The sequence below is a fragment of the Carcharodon carcharias genome, chromosome 8, assembly GCF_017639515.1.
Source record: "Carcharodon carcharias isolate sCarCar2 chromosome 8, sCarCar2.pri, whole genome shotgun sequence".
Taxonomy (NCBI): Eukaryota; Metazoa; Chordata; class Chondrichthyes; order Lamniformes; family Lamnidae; genus Carcharodon; species Carcharodon carcharias.
The window spans coordinates 143,741,093-143,756,996 of record NC_054474.1 but is presented as its reverse complement, the minus strand read 5'-3'; the positions used below and the strand labels follow the sequence as shown (position 1 = coordinate 143,756,996).

The following is a 15,904-nucleotide window of genomic DNA, read 5'->3' as shown; positions in this document are numbered from 1 at the left end:
TAAATTGTGACCACTATTCAGACATACACACATTCATCTGGACACACACTCTCCCTTGCTTGCTCGTTCGCTTGCGCTCTCACTCTCACTCGCTCTCTCGTGCTCGATCTCTTGCTCACACACTCACTTTCTCTCTCTCTCTCAGTCTCTCACACACATACACATACTTCCTCTCTCACTGCCATGCACACATGCACGCTCACACTCAGACACACACACACTCATGTGTGCACATACTCTCTCACACAGACACTCTCTCGCACAGACACACTCACTCACACACTCTCACACACTCTCTCACTCACACTCTCTCTCACACACACTTTCTCTCTCTCTCACTGTCACACACTCACTCATAAGCACACTCTCTCTCTCACACACACACACTCTCTTACGGACACGCACGCCCTCTTTCGTGCATGCACACACATTCGCACTCTCTCTCTCTCACACACACACACTCTTTCTATCTCTCTCTCCCATACATGCTCTCTCTCTCATACACACACTCTCACTCTCACAAACACACTGACACACACACACATACACACACATCCTCTCGCTCACACACATTCTCACTCTTACACACACATGCACAACGCACTCTCACGCACGTGTGCACACACATTCACTCACACAAACACATACTCTCTCACTCACCACACACACTTTCTACCTCTCTCTCCCACACTCTCTTTCACAATCACTCTCTCTCGCACTCACTCTCTCTCGCACTCACTCTCTCTCTCTTGCACTCACCCTCTCTCTCTCGCACTCATTCCCTCTCTTGCACTCACTCTCTCTTGCATTCACTCTCTCTCTCTCTCACACACTGTCCCCCTCTCTCTCTCACTCACACACACTGTCTCACACTCTCTCTCTCACACACACACACACACACACACACACACACTCTCTCTCTCTCTCTGCCCCTCTCTCTCTGTTTCTCTCTCTTCTCTTTCTCTCTCTCCCTTTCTCTATCCCTTTCTCTCTCACGCCACACAGGCACCAGTACAGATGGCAGACCAAGAGGATAGGCTGTGGATTTTTACAGTTCATGAAACCTAAAATGGAGGAGTATGTGGTTAGTAGTTCCTTGGCTGGTCTCAATGTGGTGATTCCATGTTGGGGACGTTTTGTTCTGTTGTCTTCCTATGTATAGTTGTGTGGAGCAGATTTCAACATTTTTTCCCAAAAGGTCACTGTTTACAATATATTTCTCAGGATGGTTACGTTGCAAATCCAGGCACCACTTTCAAGAGACAGGAACAGAGACGGCACACAGCGTCAGCCTGTGTTCAGTACAGCATTGTCTTTTGCTCTCTCTCTCCTGCTTGGTCAGCAGCCCTTAATGTACCTTGTTGGCTGTATATGCCAGAAAAATTCTATTAGTTCACATCTGCTGCAGTTATTGTTTCAAAACAGGATAATTGTATTTTGATGTCTCAGCCCAACATTTGAAACATTTGAAAAGTCTCAGGATGGTGTGAAGCCATCAAAGGGGGGTGGGGTCCTTCCTGCTCCCCAGGGGGTTGAGCGCCTGCTTTGTTTCATCCTAGTTGGTGGAATGCGAGATTATGTGGATTATAGCAGTCTGAGCAGTTTTCGCCAGCCAGAGAAAAAAAAATTAGAAACTGTACCTTTAAAAAGCACATCCTCATAACAATATCGAGCATCTTACCCCCTGCCCCAGCTCTGAGGCAGATTTAGTCCCATATTTGCTTCAACTGTCGTCGTCTTTTAGTTTCTCCCATTTTCTTTGGGGTCACCACAAGGCTGGTTGATCCAGCTCCCCGCCAGTCCCCCATTCCTCTTCCAATCCCTCTGCATTGAAGTCTCTCACCGCACATCTTCCCATCTGGTTTTAGGCCTTCCTCTTCTCCTTCTTTCTGGCAGTCCCATCTCCATCAATCGCCTGGCCACATTCTCCCTCTCTTTTCACAACAGATGGCCATACATTTCACTCTCTTCTTGGCTACCTTCTCTGATGCTCCCACAACCTTCCTTCAACTGTCTCTCATTATCCACAATTGCTGCAATAATATTTCTGTATAAGTTTGCTGGTGTTTTTATTTCACGATGTCAGGCTGTTTATTTCCAGTAATTCACAGCTGAGTCAGAATCTGCAGCTTTCTGTGATTTATGTGTAAATAAATCTTTTCCTCTGGTGATTTTGGTTGATGTGATTCTGCCCCAGCATCTCCTCACATCCCTCAGGCTCCCCTCTCTCCACCAGCTGGTGTCTCTCTATTCGCTGCATCCTGTTTACCTCCCCGGTTTGCGTACTGTTTTGAACTTTGGCGTTTCACTTGGGTTTCTCAATATAAAAGCAGACCAGGAGAGGGAGTGAGACACCCACAGTTGTGATGCTGTGCATGGTGGTATCGTTTTCATTGCTCCCGGGGATGGAGAGAGGGAGGGGCACATGCACCGAACTGAGTGATCATAGACCTTTGGTTTTGATAGAATAAATAAGGAAGAAATGTTTCTAGTGAGGGGGGGTGGGGGGGGTGTGGGTGGAGTTGGTAACCAGAGGGACACGGACTGTTAGAGGCAGAGATTAGATATTTTTTACACAGCGAGTTGTTGTGATCTGGAAGACGCTGCCTGAAAGAGCGATGGAAGCAGATTCGATAGGAACTTTCACAAGGCAATTGGATAAATACTTGAAAAGGAGAAATTTACAGGGTTGCGGGGAAAGAGCAAGGGGAGTGAGATTAGTTGGATAGATCCTTCAAAGAGCTGGCGCAAGCACAATGGGCTGAATGACCTCCTCCAAAATATTGAGAAAACTAGAGCCATTGCCCTCTGTCCTTGCCATAAACTCCTTTCCCTTGTCAGCAATTCCATCTGTCTCCCTGGCAACTGTCTGAGGTTGCACTCTTCATAACCTCGTTATTATTTTTGAAGTCATGATGAGCCCTCTCACTTCATATTTGCCCCTCCACTAAGACCATTTATTTCCACCACCATTAACATCTCCCGTCTCCACCCCATCTCCGCTCATCTGCTGCTGAAACCCTCATTCGTGCCTTTGTTACCTCAAGACTTGACTCCTCAAATGCACCCCTAGCTAGTCTTCCACAATATACCCTGCATAAATTTGAAGCCATCCAAGACCTGCCCTATACCCTGATTCACAACAAGTTCCATTCACCCATCACTCCTGTGCTTACTGACCTATCCTAGCTCCGGATTCAGCAACATCTCGATTTTAAAATTCTTCCACGTGGTCATACCCGCCGGTGGCTTCGGCCTTTCCTACCCCCCTAATCTCCTCCAGCTCCACAACCCTCCGAGAACTCTGTGTTCCTCCAGTTCTTGCCACTTACACATCCCCAATTTCCATCGCTTCACTATTGGCGGCCATGCCTTCAGCTGTCTGAGCCTTAAGCTCTGGAATGTCTCCTAACCGTCTCTGCCTCTCTCTCTTCCTCTAAGATGCTCCTTGAAACCTCCCTGTTTGACCAAAATTTTGGTCACTTGGTCTAATATCTCTTTTCATGGCTTGGTGTCAAATGTTGTTTTAGAAAGCTCTTGTGCAGGGTTTGAAGATGTTACTGCTTGTATAAATACATATTGTTCTGTGTTGTGGGAGAGACTAGAACCAGGGGACACAGTTTAACATGGAGATTAGGAGAAATCTTTTCTCTCAGAGGTCCGTTAGTCTGTGGAATTCTCTTCCCTGAAGAGCAGTGAAACCTGGGTCATTAAATTTATTCAGGGCAGAGTTAGATAGATTTTTGATAGACTAGGAAGTCAAGGATTATGGGGGACAGACAGGAAAGTGGAATTGAGGTCACAATCAGATCAACCATGATCTTATTGAATGGCGGAGCAGGCTCAAGGGGCCGAGTGGCCTACTCCTCCTAAGTCCTATGTTCCTAAGAATTTGTAGTTACAAAGCAGTTAACATCATCCAAGACCCTTGAGAAAATCAGTGGTCAGTCAAAAAGGAGAAAGTCAGATGGTTGACCGTTGGCTTGAACAGGCTGATGGGTTTAAGAGAGATGGAGAAAGTTCAAGAGTGTGGGTCAGACCTGCAAGGACAGAGCGAGATTGAACATTGTGAACAGAGCGAGATTGAACATTGTGTACACAGAGAGGAGAGTGAGGGGCAGGGGAAGGGTCAGAGTAGCAGTGTGATGCAATTGTGTAATTGCTTCAGTTTATTGCAATTCCACACAATTCCTAATCAGATAAAAGCAAAATACTGTGGATGCTGGAAATCTAGAACAAAAACAAAAATACCTGGAAAAACTCAGTAGGTCTGACAGCATCTGCGGAGAGGAGCACAGTTAACATTTCGAGTCTGTATGACTCTTCATCAGAACTAAGGAAAAATAGAAAAGAGGGGAAATATAAGCTGGTTTGAGGGGGGTGGATGGGACAGGTAGAGCTGGATAGAGGGCCAGTGATAGATGGAGATTGCCAAAAGATGTCAGACAAAAGGACAAAGCAAGAGGTGTTGCCAAAAGATGTCATAGATTAGGGGAGGCAATGGCGTAGTGATATTGTTACTGGACTAATAATCCAGAGACCCAGGGTTCGAATGCCACCACAGCAGATGGTGAAATTTAAATTCAGTTAAAAAATCTGAAATTAAAAGTCTATTGATGGGCAAGTGGGTGAAGTGACGGTGGGCGACCATATCGGGGACAGTGATCACAATTCAGTTAGATTTAGCATTACCATGGAAAAGGACAGAGATAAGGCAGGAGTAAAAGTCTTGAACTGGGGGAAGGCAAATTTTGCAGAAATGAGAAGGGACTTGGCTGAGGTGGACTGGACAGCACTGCTGGAGGATAAAACAGTGGAAAACCAGTGGGAAGCACTAAAAATTGAGATCCTAATTGTACGATGTAGACATGTCCCCATCAAAAATAAGAGTGGTACTGCCAAATCTAGACCTCCCTGGTTGTCCAAAGGAATACAGGGGAAGATCAAACAGAAAAAGAAAGCATACAATAGGCACAAAGAACTAAGCACTGCAGATAGCCTAGACGAATATAGGAAGTGCAGGGATGAAGTAAAAAAGGAAATAAGGAAATCAAAGAGAGGGCATGAAAAAAGATGAGCAAGTAAAGTTAAAGATAACCCAAAGATGTTTTACCAATACGTTAATGCTAAAAGGTTAGGTAAGGAAAAAGTGGGACCTATCAGAGATGAAGATGGAAACTTGTGTGTAGATGCAGAGGCTATGGGAAGGGTTTGGAATGAATATTTTGTCTCCATGTTTACAAAGGAAAGGGAGGATGTAGATATAGTAGTCCAGGACGAACACTGCGAGATATTGGACGGGATAGTCATAAAGAGAGAAGAAGTACTCAAAGGGTTGAAATCCTTGAAAGTTGATAAATCACCAGGGCCAGATGGATTGTTTCCGAGGCTGCTGAAGGAAGTCAGGGAGGAGATGGCAGATGCCCTGAGAATGATTTTCCAATCTTCACTAGATACAGGGGAGGTACTGGAGGACTGGAGAAATGGAAACGTAGTTCCGTTGTTTAAAAAGGGATCAAAGGAAATGCCAAACAATTATAGGCCAGTTAGTCTTACATCGGTGGTGAGCAAATTAGTAGAATCAATCCTGAGATAAGATTAACTGTCATGTGGAAAGGCATGGGATAGTCAGGGATGGTCAGCATGGATTTGTTAAAGGAAGGTCTTACCTCACAGATTTGATTGAATTCTTTGAGGAAGTGATGAAAAGGGTTGATGAAGGTAATGCAGTGGATGTTGTGTACATGGATTTTAGCAAGGCATTTGACAAGGTCCCACATGGCAGATTGGTCAGGAAAGTAAAAGCCCATAGGATTCAGAGTAATGTGGCAAACTGGATAAAAGGTTGGCTTTGTAACAGGAAACAAAGGGTAATGGTTGATGGATGCCCTTGCGAATGGAAAGTTGTTTCAAGTGGTGTTACACAGGGCTCGGTGTTGGGACCCTTGCTGTTTGTGTTATAATATTAATGATTTGGATGTGAACGTGGGGGGCACGATTGGGAAATTTGCAGATGACACAAAGCTTGGCCAAGTAGTGGATAGTGTAGAGGATAGCCATAATCTCCAAAACGATATAGATGGGTTGGTGGAGTGGGCGGTAAAGTGGCAGAAGGATTTTAACATAGAGAAGTGTGAGGTCATACATTTAGGGAGGTCAAACAGTTACAGGGATTACACAATAAATGGGAATATACTAAGAGGGGTAGATGAAGTGAGAGATCTTGGCGTACAAGTACACAGGCCCCTGAAGGCAGCAGTTCAAGTAGACAAGGTTGTAAAGAAGGCACATGGAATGCTCTCCTTCATTGACAGAGGTATAGAATATAAAAGTAAAGATATAGTGTTGGAATTGTATAAAACACTGGTGAGGCCACAACTGGAGTATTGTGTGCAGTTTGGTCACCACATTACAGGAAGGACGTAATAGCTCTGGAGAGAGTGCAGAGGAGGTTTACAAGAATGTTGCCAGGGTTAGAAAAGTGTAGCTATGAGGAGAGATTGGATAGCTTGGTGTTATTTTCCTTAGAACAAAGAAGGCTGAGAGATGACTTGATTGAGTTGTACAAAATTATGAGAGGAATAGATAGAGTGGACAGGATAAAATTGTTTCCCTTGGTAGAGGATTCTAGAACCAGGGGACATAGATTCAAGATAAGTGGCAGAAGATGTAGGGGGGACATGAGGAAGATCTTTTTTATGCAGAGGGTAGTGGGTGTCTGGAATTCGCTGCCCAAGTTGGTGGTAGAGGCCAAAACTTTAAACTCTTTTAAAAAGTACGTGGATCTGCACCTAAAGTGCTGTAAGCTGCAGGGCTATGGGCCGGGTGCAGGAAGGTGGGATTAGAAAGGGCACCTGGGTGTCCTTGGGCTGGCATGGACAAGATGGGCCAAATGGCCTCCTTCTGTGCTGTAACTTTTTTATGGTTTTATGACCGTTAAACTGTTGCCGATTGTTGAAAATAAAAATCTGGTTTAGGGAAGGAAATACCCGGTCTGGCCTACATGTGACTCCAGACCCACAGCAATGTGGTTGACTCTTAACTGCCCTCTGAACAAGGGCAATTAGGGATGGGCAATAAATACTGGCCTAGCCAGGAATGCCTACATCCCATGAATGAATAAAAGAAAACACCCTCATTGAATATGAACTTTCACAGATGGGATTGCCTGCGTGGAAGCCCTCAGGTTTGTAATGCATCAGAGAGAGAAACAGAGACAGACTGAGTGACAAAGAGAGAGAGAGTGAGGGATGATACAGTGGGTTAGACAGAGGGTGAGAGAGGGGACAACACTGGTATCTGCCTGGCAATGTGGGAAAATTGCCCAGGTATGCCCTGTACACACAACGGACAATAAATACAACCCAGCCAATTATCACCCTATCAGTCTACTCGCGATCATCAGTAAAGTGATGGAAGGGGTCATCAACTGTGCTATCAAGCGGCACTTGCTTACCTGCAACCTGTTCACTGACGCTCAGTTTGAGTTCTGCCAGGGTCACTCAGCTCCTGATCTCATTACAGCCTTGGTTCAAACATGGACAAAAGAGCTGAACTCGTGAGGTGAGAATGACTGCCCTTGACATCAAGGCAGCATTTGACCAAGTGTGGCCTATTTCAACAAAATGCCAAATGTGAGCACCTGACACCTTCAGCCTGATTTCCACTTTCCAGGAAAGATTAGCCCATGTGTATTGCACTGAGTGAACTTGCTTGTGATATGCCTATACTGACAGTCTCAACACATGGCATCTTAACAGTCACATTCTGCGAAATGGTGAAATAAATCAGGTTTCACGGGTCAATGAGGGTCTCACAGTCGTACCAAGAACCAATCACTGCCAGGGGCTTGCCAGCTCTGATTGAACGTAGCCTTGGAGGCTTCTTCACATGATCACTCACCTCCAACCACACCCCCTCTGCACTCATCCACCATTGGTCGTCAGCCACATCCATCCTCACAAGCTGCCGTCTACTACACCAGTCCGAAAGTGAGCCCTAGCAAAACTGGAATCAATAGGAATTGGGGAAAACTCTCCACTGTTTGGAGTCATACCTAGTGTACAGAAAGATGGTTGTGGTTGTTGGAGGTCAGTCATCTCAGCTCCAGGACATCACTGCAGCAGTTCCTTAGGATAGTGTCCTTGGCCCAACCGCCTTTAGCTGCTTCATCAACAATCTTCCTTCCATCGTAAGGTCAGAAGTGGGGTTGTTTGCTGATAATTGCACAATGTTCAGCACCATTCGTGACTCCTCAGATACGAAAGCAGTCCGTGTTCAAATGCAGCAAGACCTGGACAATATCCAGGCATGGGCTGACAAGGAGCAAGTAACATTCATGCCAAACAAGTGCCAGGCAATGACCATCTCCAACGAGTGAATCTAACCATCACCCCTTCATGTTCAATGGCATTATCATCACTGAATCCCCCATCATCAACATCCTGGGGGTTACCATTAACCAGAAACTGAACTGGACTAGCCATATAAATATTGTGGCTATAAGAGCAGATCAGAGGCTAGGAATCGTGCAACGAATAACTCACCTCCTGACTGCCCAAAGCCTGTCCACCATCTACAAGGAACAAGTCAGGAGTGTAATGGAATGCTCTCCACTTGCCAGGATGAGTGCAATGAAGAAGCTTGACACCACCCAGGACTAAGCAACCCACTTGTTTGGTACCCCATTCACAAACACTCATTCCCTCCTCCACCAACGTACAGTAGCAGCAGTGTGTACCATCTACAAGATATACTGCAGGAATTCACCAAGGCTCCTTTGACAGCACCTCCCAAACCCATAATCGCTACCATCTAGAAGGACAAGGGCAGCAGATAGATGGGAACACCACCACCTGGAAGCTCCCCTCCAAGTCACTCACCATCCTGACTTGGAAATATATCACTGTTCCTTCACCGTCGCTGGGTCAAAATCCTGGAACTCCCTCCCTAACAGCACTGTGGGTGTACATACACCACATGGACTGTAGTGGTTCGAGAAGGCAGCTCACCACCACCTTCTCAAGGGCAACTGGGGATGGGCAATAAATGCTGGCCCAGCCAGTGACTCTGCCATCCCCAGAGTGAATAATTAGAAAAAAAGATACAGTGGGAAAGACAGAGCCAGAAAGAGAGGGGTGGATACAACTGGACTGAGAAAGAGGCTGTTGGGAAGTGTTTGTGCTTAAGCACTTTCAGTTGTGAATATTAGAGATGGGAAAGTGTCTAAAACCATCCAAACAGTTAACAAGCAGCCTGCTCACTTTCGGATTGGTGTAGTAGACAGCAGCTTGTGAGGATGGATGTGGCTGACGACCAATGGTGGATGAGTGTGGAGGGGGTGTGGTTGGAGGTGAGTGATCATGTGAAGAAGCCTCCAAGGCTACGTCCAATCAGAGCTGGCAAGCCCCCAGATTGATTGGTTCTTGGTATGACTGTGAGACCCTCATTGCCCCCGCACTCAGTGTGTTGCGTGGGTGATGTTGCTGACCAGACCTGGCACACTGTACGTTGTCAGGGAACAATCCTTAAGGACAGAGCGCAGCAGCATGCAGCTGGAGGCCAGGTGTCCGGCTGAGGCTGTGGGTCTGACTGAGGGCATGTGTTACACTGAGGGCCTTGCCAGCTGTGAGGGGAGGGATTTTGGATATGGGTTGTGGCTGTTACTTTAACTGCTCTGTCTCTTTGTTGTAGGTTATCTCCGCTATCTCCAGAATCTCCCATCATGCTGTTGTCCAGAGCAAAGGCATCAGGTAACCATGGCAATGCGTTCAGTTCCCTTCTGTAAGAACAACCTGTTCTTAACAGTGCTGTTTCTGCCCTGTGTGTGTGTAAGGGATAAATATCTGTTTATGGGGGTCTGACTACTTGTGAGTGTGAGGTGATGGGTTTGAAAGGAAGCCTTTATGTGTTAGGCTGTCCATGTGTACATCTGCAAGTGTGAGTGGTTGTGACTGTAAACATCTTGGGACATCTTTCTGAAGGCATGAAATAAATGCAGGTTGGTGTTGTGTGTATAAAGTGTGTCTGTATGTCTGCACTCTACCCTCCCCAGGGCCAATATATCCTTCCTCAGGTACAGTGCTCAAAATTGAATGCAGGCATTAATCCGTTTCTCTTTCCACAAATGCTGCCAGATCTGCTTATTTTCCAGCATTTTTTGTTTTTATTTCAGACTTCTAGCATCTGCAGTAGCTTGTTTTTGTAGAAACTCCAGTTGGGGTCTAACCAGATCTCTGTACACCTGTACCCTCACTTCCACCCCTATGTGTGCCAAACCTCTTGTGGTAAAGGCCAACATTCCATTTACCCTGTGAATTATTTTTTGTAACCATCTACCAGTTTCAGTTTATTCTGTACTTTGATCCCTATATCTCTGTTCCTCCCCAGTTCCTCCATTTATCCCATTTGGAAAATATTCTGATCACTCCTCGGTCTGAAGTGGATGATCTCCCACTTCCCTGTGTCGAACTCCAATCACAGTTTCCCCCACTCACTAAATCTATCAGTGTCCCTTTGCAACATTCTGCTTCAGTCTGTAGCTTTCCTGTCCCCCCTCACGCATTGTCAAACTTGGATATAGTGCTTTCTATTCCTTCAGCCAAGTCACTGATAAATATTGTGAAAATATCGTTCCGGGGACAAGTTGGTCACATCTGCCAATCAGAAAAGATTCCCATTATCCCCAGTCTTGGTCTCCCATCACCAGACAGTTACCAACCCAACTTCCAACTCCCCGCATCCTCAGTTTTACCAACATTCTCTTATGTGGGACTGTATTGAATGCCTCCATATAGAACCCAGCCACAGACTCTTTATTTATCTTATTAGTGACCTCCTCAAAATATGCAACTAGATCAGTAAGACATGACACATCTTTAACAAATCCAGGTTGTCTCTGGTAATCAGCTCATGTTTGTTCAAGGATAGAGTGTGATAGGTTACAGAGTGCACAACCAGCTCAACACTGAGTGACAGATACTAGGAAGTAAGACAGTAGGGGAGAGACTCACTTCACACACGACGGTATCTTCAGCAGTCTGGCCCTATTTCAACAAAATGCCAAATGTGAGTGCCTGACTCCTTCAGCACTGATTTCCACTTGCCAGGAAAGATCAGCCAATGTGTATTGCACTGAGTAAACTTGCTTGTAACATGCCTATACTGACAGTCCCAACACGATTTGCGAAATGGTGAAATAAAGCAGGTTTCACAGGTCAGGAAACTGTTAGGGGTAAGGTGTGAAGCAGCAACGTGCTCTGCTGATCCACTAAAAATGGCAAGTAAGAGGAAAGGGTATACTACCTCAACTATGGCAATGAGTGCAATGCAGCACTGGAGGATCAGTACTGAGTGAACGCCACACTATCTGTTATGGCATAGCGGATGGTAAATGCTGGGCTGCTCAAATCCCAGAGGGAAATTTGAAACAGCTGCCACAACTGTTTTGCAATTTGTATTTTATTTCGAGATGCATACCTCGAATTCAGTATTAATAAATCCACCAAGTCTTGTAGGTTTCTTACAAAACTAAATTGAACATTTATTAATAAAAGAAAAGATTTTAAGCACATACATAGGTCTACAAATTACTACTATAATTCCTAAATCCCCTAATTAATCTGACTCTCAGTTACACCTCCGTTAAGGCAACAGTAAAAACAAATAAATTTCAACAGACCCAGGCAAAGCAACACAATACTACAGTGAGTTTTCTTAGCTTCTGTTCCTGTAGACAGCAATTTGATTCATCGGGGCTAGAGGTTTTTCACACTAGTGTTAGATCATAGAATGCCTTCTTTCCTTACACATAACCTCATCTCCTTTCTACATGTTTCTCTCCTTTTAATGTAAATTCCATTGTTCCAATATGTCTTTGCAACTTTACTTTTCTCATAATATAAATCTTTCATAGCACTCATATTATCAGTAACCTTTGGGAAAAAATAAACACACTGCTTGGTTAGGTTTCTCCTGGCTAGGTGTAACATCTTACCATCTCTTTGAAATTCAAACTAACCTAATTTATCTAAAAATGCAAATGTTCCTCACACCTCACATTCTAAAACTTCAGCCATGTTTACGTATTTAGCATTTCAAACCTAGCTTCCCTTTTGATCACTCAAAAGCTCAGACCAGCTGCCTCCAATCCAATTAAATCCCCCACACACACATCTACACAGAGAAACTGCTTGGCCTAAATAGCCAAGTGGTTATGGTACTGGGTTTGTAACCCCAAGATCAAGAGTTCAAATCTCACAATGGTAAACTATGAAACAATGTAACTTCATCTGAAACAGATGGAAACAGGTTTACTCAAAAGAGTATCAAGAGTTCAAATCTCACAATGGCCAACTACGAAACAATGTAACTTCATCTGAAACAGATGGAAACGGGTTTGTAACTCTTTCGAGTACAAATGGCTTGGCCTAAATAGCCAAGTGGTTATGGTACTGGGTTTGTAATCCCAAGATCAAGAGTTCAAATCTCACAATGGCAAACTATGGAACAATGTGACTTCATCTGAAACAGATGGAAACAGGTTTGTACTCGAAAGAGTATCAAGAGTTCAAATCTCACAATGGCAAACTATGAAACAATGTAACTTCATCTGAAACAGATGGAAATGTGTTTGTATCTTAAAAGAGTTACAAATGTGTCTAATCAAGAGTTCAAATCTCACAATGGCAAACTATGAAACAATGTAACTTCATCTGAAACAGATGGAAACGGGTTTGTACTCGAAAGAGTTACACAGAGAAACTAATCCAAACCACATTATTAACCTACCTTTACAATAAATCACAATAATATTATGAAAATTATTATATTTTCATGATACTGTCGGTGGGTCAGTACTGAGGGAGCCCTGCACTGTCAGAGGGTCAGTACTGATGGAGCCCTGCACTGCCGGAAGGTCAGTACTAAGGGAGCCCTGCACTGTCAGAGGGCCAGTACTGAGGGAGCACTGCACTGTCAGAGAGTACTGAGGGAGTGCTACACTGTTGGAGGGTCAGCACTGAGGGAACATGGCACTGGCAGAGGGTCAGTACTGAGGGAATGCTACTTTGTCAGAATGTCTATATCTCCATGACTGTTTACTTCCACCTCTGTGATATTGCTTGACTGGGACTTTCTTAGCTCACCTGCTGCTGCTCTAACTCTCACCATGGTTTTGGTACCTCCAGACCTGATGATTTCAAGGCTCTCCTGGCCAATTGCCCTGTGAGCTCAGGGATATCACACTGTGTACGTGGTTATCGTGCTGCATACAGGGTGTTTGTACAGGGAGATCACACTGTCTAAAGGGTGTGTGTACAGGGATATTACACTTGGTACAGGGTGTACATACAGGGATTTTGCACTGCACATGGAGATTATATTGCCGACATGTGTGTGTAGGGATATTACACTGCATGCAGATTGTGGCTGGCTGATGTGTGCGAGACTCACGTGCAGTGCTCCTGTGTTTTCTGCCTGTGGGTGTTGCGACTGTAGTATAAAGGGTTAACAGATGGTATATGCTAATGTATGATGTAGCTGATTATGTATTACTGATATCAGTCCATCATGTGTTGGACCCTTTCTTGAGAGGTTGGAATCATGGCTCAGCTACATGCCTACTCTGTAACAAAAACAGAATTACCTGGAAAAACTCAGCAGGTCTGGCAGCATCGGCGGAGAAGAAAAGAGTTGATGTTTCGAGTCCTCATGACCCTTCGACAGGACTTGAGTTCGAGTCCAAGAAAGAGTTGAAATATAAGCTGGTCTAAGGTGTGTGTGTGGGGGGCGGAGAGATAGAGAGAGAGAGAGGTGGAGGATTACTCTGTAATCCGTTTAGATGTAGCATTAATAAACAAATGTTATGCAGATACGAGAGCATGCCTGCAATCTGTCTAAAAACCAAATCACATGCCTAGAGCCCAAGTTAGAAGGAACTAATCTCAGAATATGGTGGCAGCTGTGGAGACATCGATGTAAAAGAGATCAGTGTTATTAAATGAACCACAGAATGAAGAAGACTTTTAAAACAGCTTGAGAAATTTCGATGGCTGAAGGAAGCACACTGGAGAGAGGTAATGATGACTGTATCCGGTGAGCCCCTTGCCCCGCCCGTTTACTGCCTTGAGGGCCCACAGAGAGGCCGGCAGCACGAGTTAAGGAAATGGCATTTCCTCTGGTACCGAGCAGCGCCAGGTCTCCATGAGCAGAGCCAAAGCTCCAAGTTAGTTCCTTTCTCTATGCAGTAGGTCCAGTAGCAGATGATATTCTCCTAAGGCAGGGTGTGCAGGAGCCCATCATGGGCTTTGACTCCATTTTTAATGCTTTTGACATCCATTTTAGCTCAAAGCAAAATTTAGTCATTGAACGAGCACGTTTTAACCAGTGCTCACAACAACCTGGAAAGTCAATTGTTCCTAACGGTGTGATATTGCCTGGCTAACTCTTGAGTATACAGGGTGCTGAAGGACGAGCTAATCCATGATCATGTAGTTGTGGGTGTCAGGGATGAAAAATTCTCCGACTTTCTGTAGACCAAAGATGATATCACATCGGATCAAGCGGTCCAGTAAGTGAGGCAGGCCGAGCTTAGAGAATTTCATTGGACTGTACTTCAGGGTAACTCTGAGGATTCGCATGACTCCATCGATTGGGTAGGCCCACAGGCAGTGGCCCCTCCCATACAAAAGCCCGCCAAACCAACTGAAAGGGCGGGAAACGCCACGCTGACAGCCATTTTGAGATGCTTACGTTGTGGCACGAAAACCCAGCATTGATGCCAGGACTGTCTAGCAGGGGGTGCAGAATGCTTCCAGTGCGGCAAAGCTAGACATTTCCAGCATTTCTGCAAATCCAGCAATTTTACTCCAAGTCTCAGACCAGTGAATATTTACAAAACACATTCCTTCCAATAAATGGAATGTCCAGAAAACAACGACCTGAGGGGAAGTAGGTAGTCTTCACCCAGACTATTGGGCAGTTACAGTCCAAGTTCAAGGCTTTGATACTACTTTTAAAATTGGAGCTGCTGTTTACATATTAGCAGATGACCTCAACTGCTTTCAGCAGATAACATCAGGTATGAAGTTACAAGATCCAGGCAGCAGAGACCTTCCAATCAAAGGCAGGATTATTGCTCCTCTTAGCTACAGGGAGCGGCAGATCGTTGATTCTCGCTATGCTCTTCACAATCAAGATACATCCCTATTGAGTGGGAGTGAGAGAGTAGGAATAAATGGGTCTTTTTCGGGGGCAGACGGTGACTAGTGAGGTACCGCAGGGATCAGTGCTTGGGCCCAGCTATTCACAATATATATCAATGATTTGGATGAAGGAACCAAATGTAAAATTTCTAAGTTTGCTGATGACACAAAACTAGTTGGGAATATGTGTGATGAGGAGGGTGTTAAGAGGCTTCAAGGCGATTTAGACAGGTTGAGTGAGTGAGTCAATACATGGCAGATGCAGTATAACGTGGGTAAGTGTGAAGCTATCCAATTTGGTAGGAAAAACAGAATGGCATAGTATTATTTAAATGGGGATAGATTTGGAAATGTTGATGTATAAAGGGACCTGGGTGTCCTTGCACACCAATCACTGAAAGCAAGCACAAAGATAAAAGCAAAATACTGCGGATGCTGGAAATCTGAAACAAAAACAAAAATTGCTGGAAATACTCAGCAGGTCTGACAGCATCTGTGGAGAGGAAGACAGGGTTAACATTTCAAGTCCGTATGACTCTACATCAGAGCTAAAGGGAAATAGAATATGGTGAAATATAAGCTGTTTAAGGGGGTGTGGGACAGGTGGAGCTGGATAGAGGGCTAGTGGTAGATGGAGGCAAAGGAGAGATTGCCAAAGATGTCATAAACAAAAGGTCAAAGGGGTGTTGACGGTGATGATA

At 44.8% G+C, this 15,904-nt stretch overlaps 1 protein-coding gene across 1 annotated transcript in view; it reads left to right on the top strand.

Moving 5' to 3' along the window:
- vav2 (vav 2 guanine nucleotide exchange factor) overlaps window positions 1-15,904 on the top strand; it is a 204,361-nt gene that overhangs the window by 116,096 nt on the left and 72,361 nt on the right. Inside the window, exon 3 of the mRNA XM_041194013.1 lies at window positions 9,694-9,752. Coding sequence (XP_041049947.1) covers window positions 9,694-9,752 — 59 coding nt within the window. The remainder of the gene's footprint in view (window positions 1-9,693; window positions 9,753-15,904) is intronic.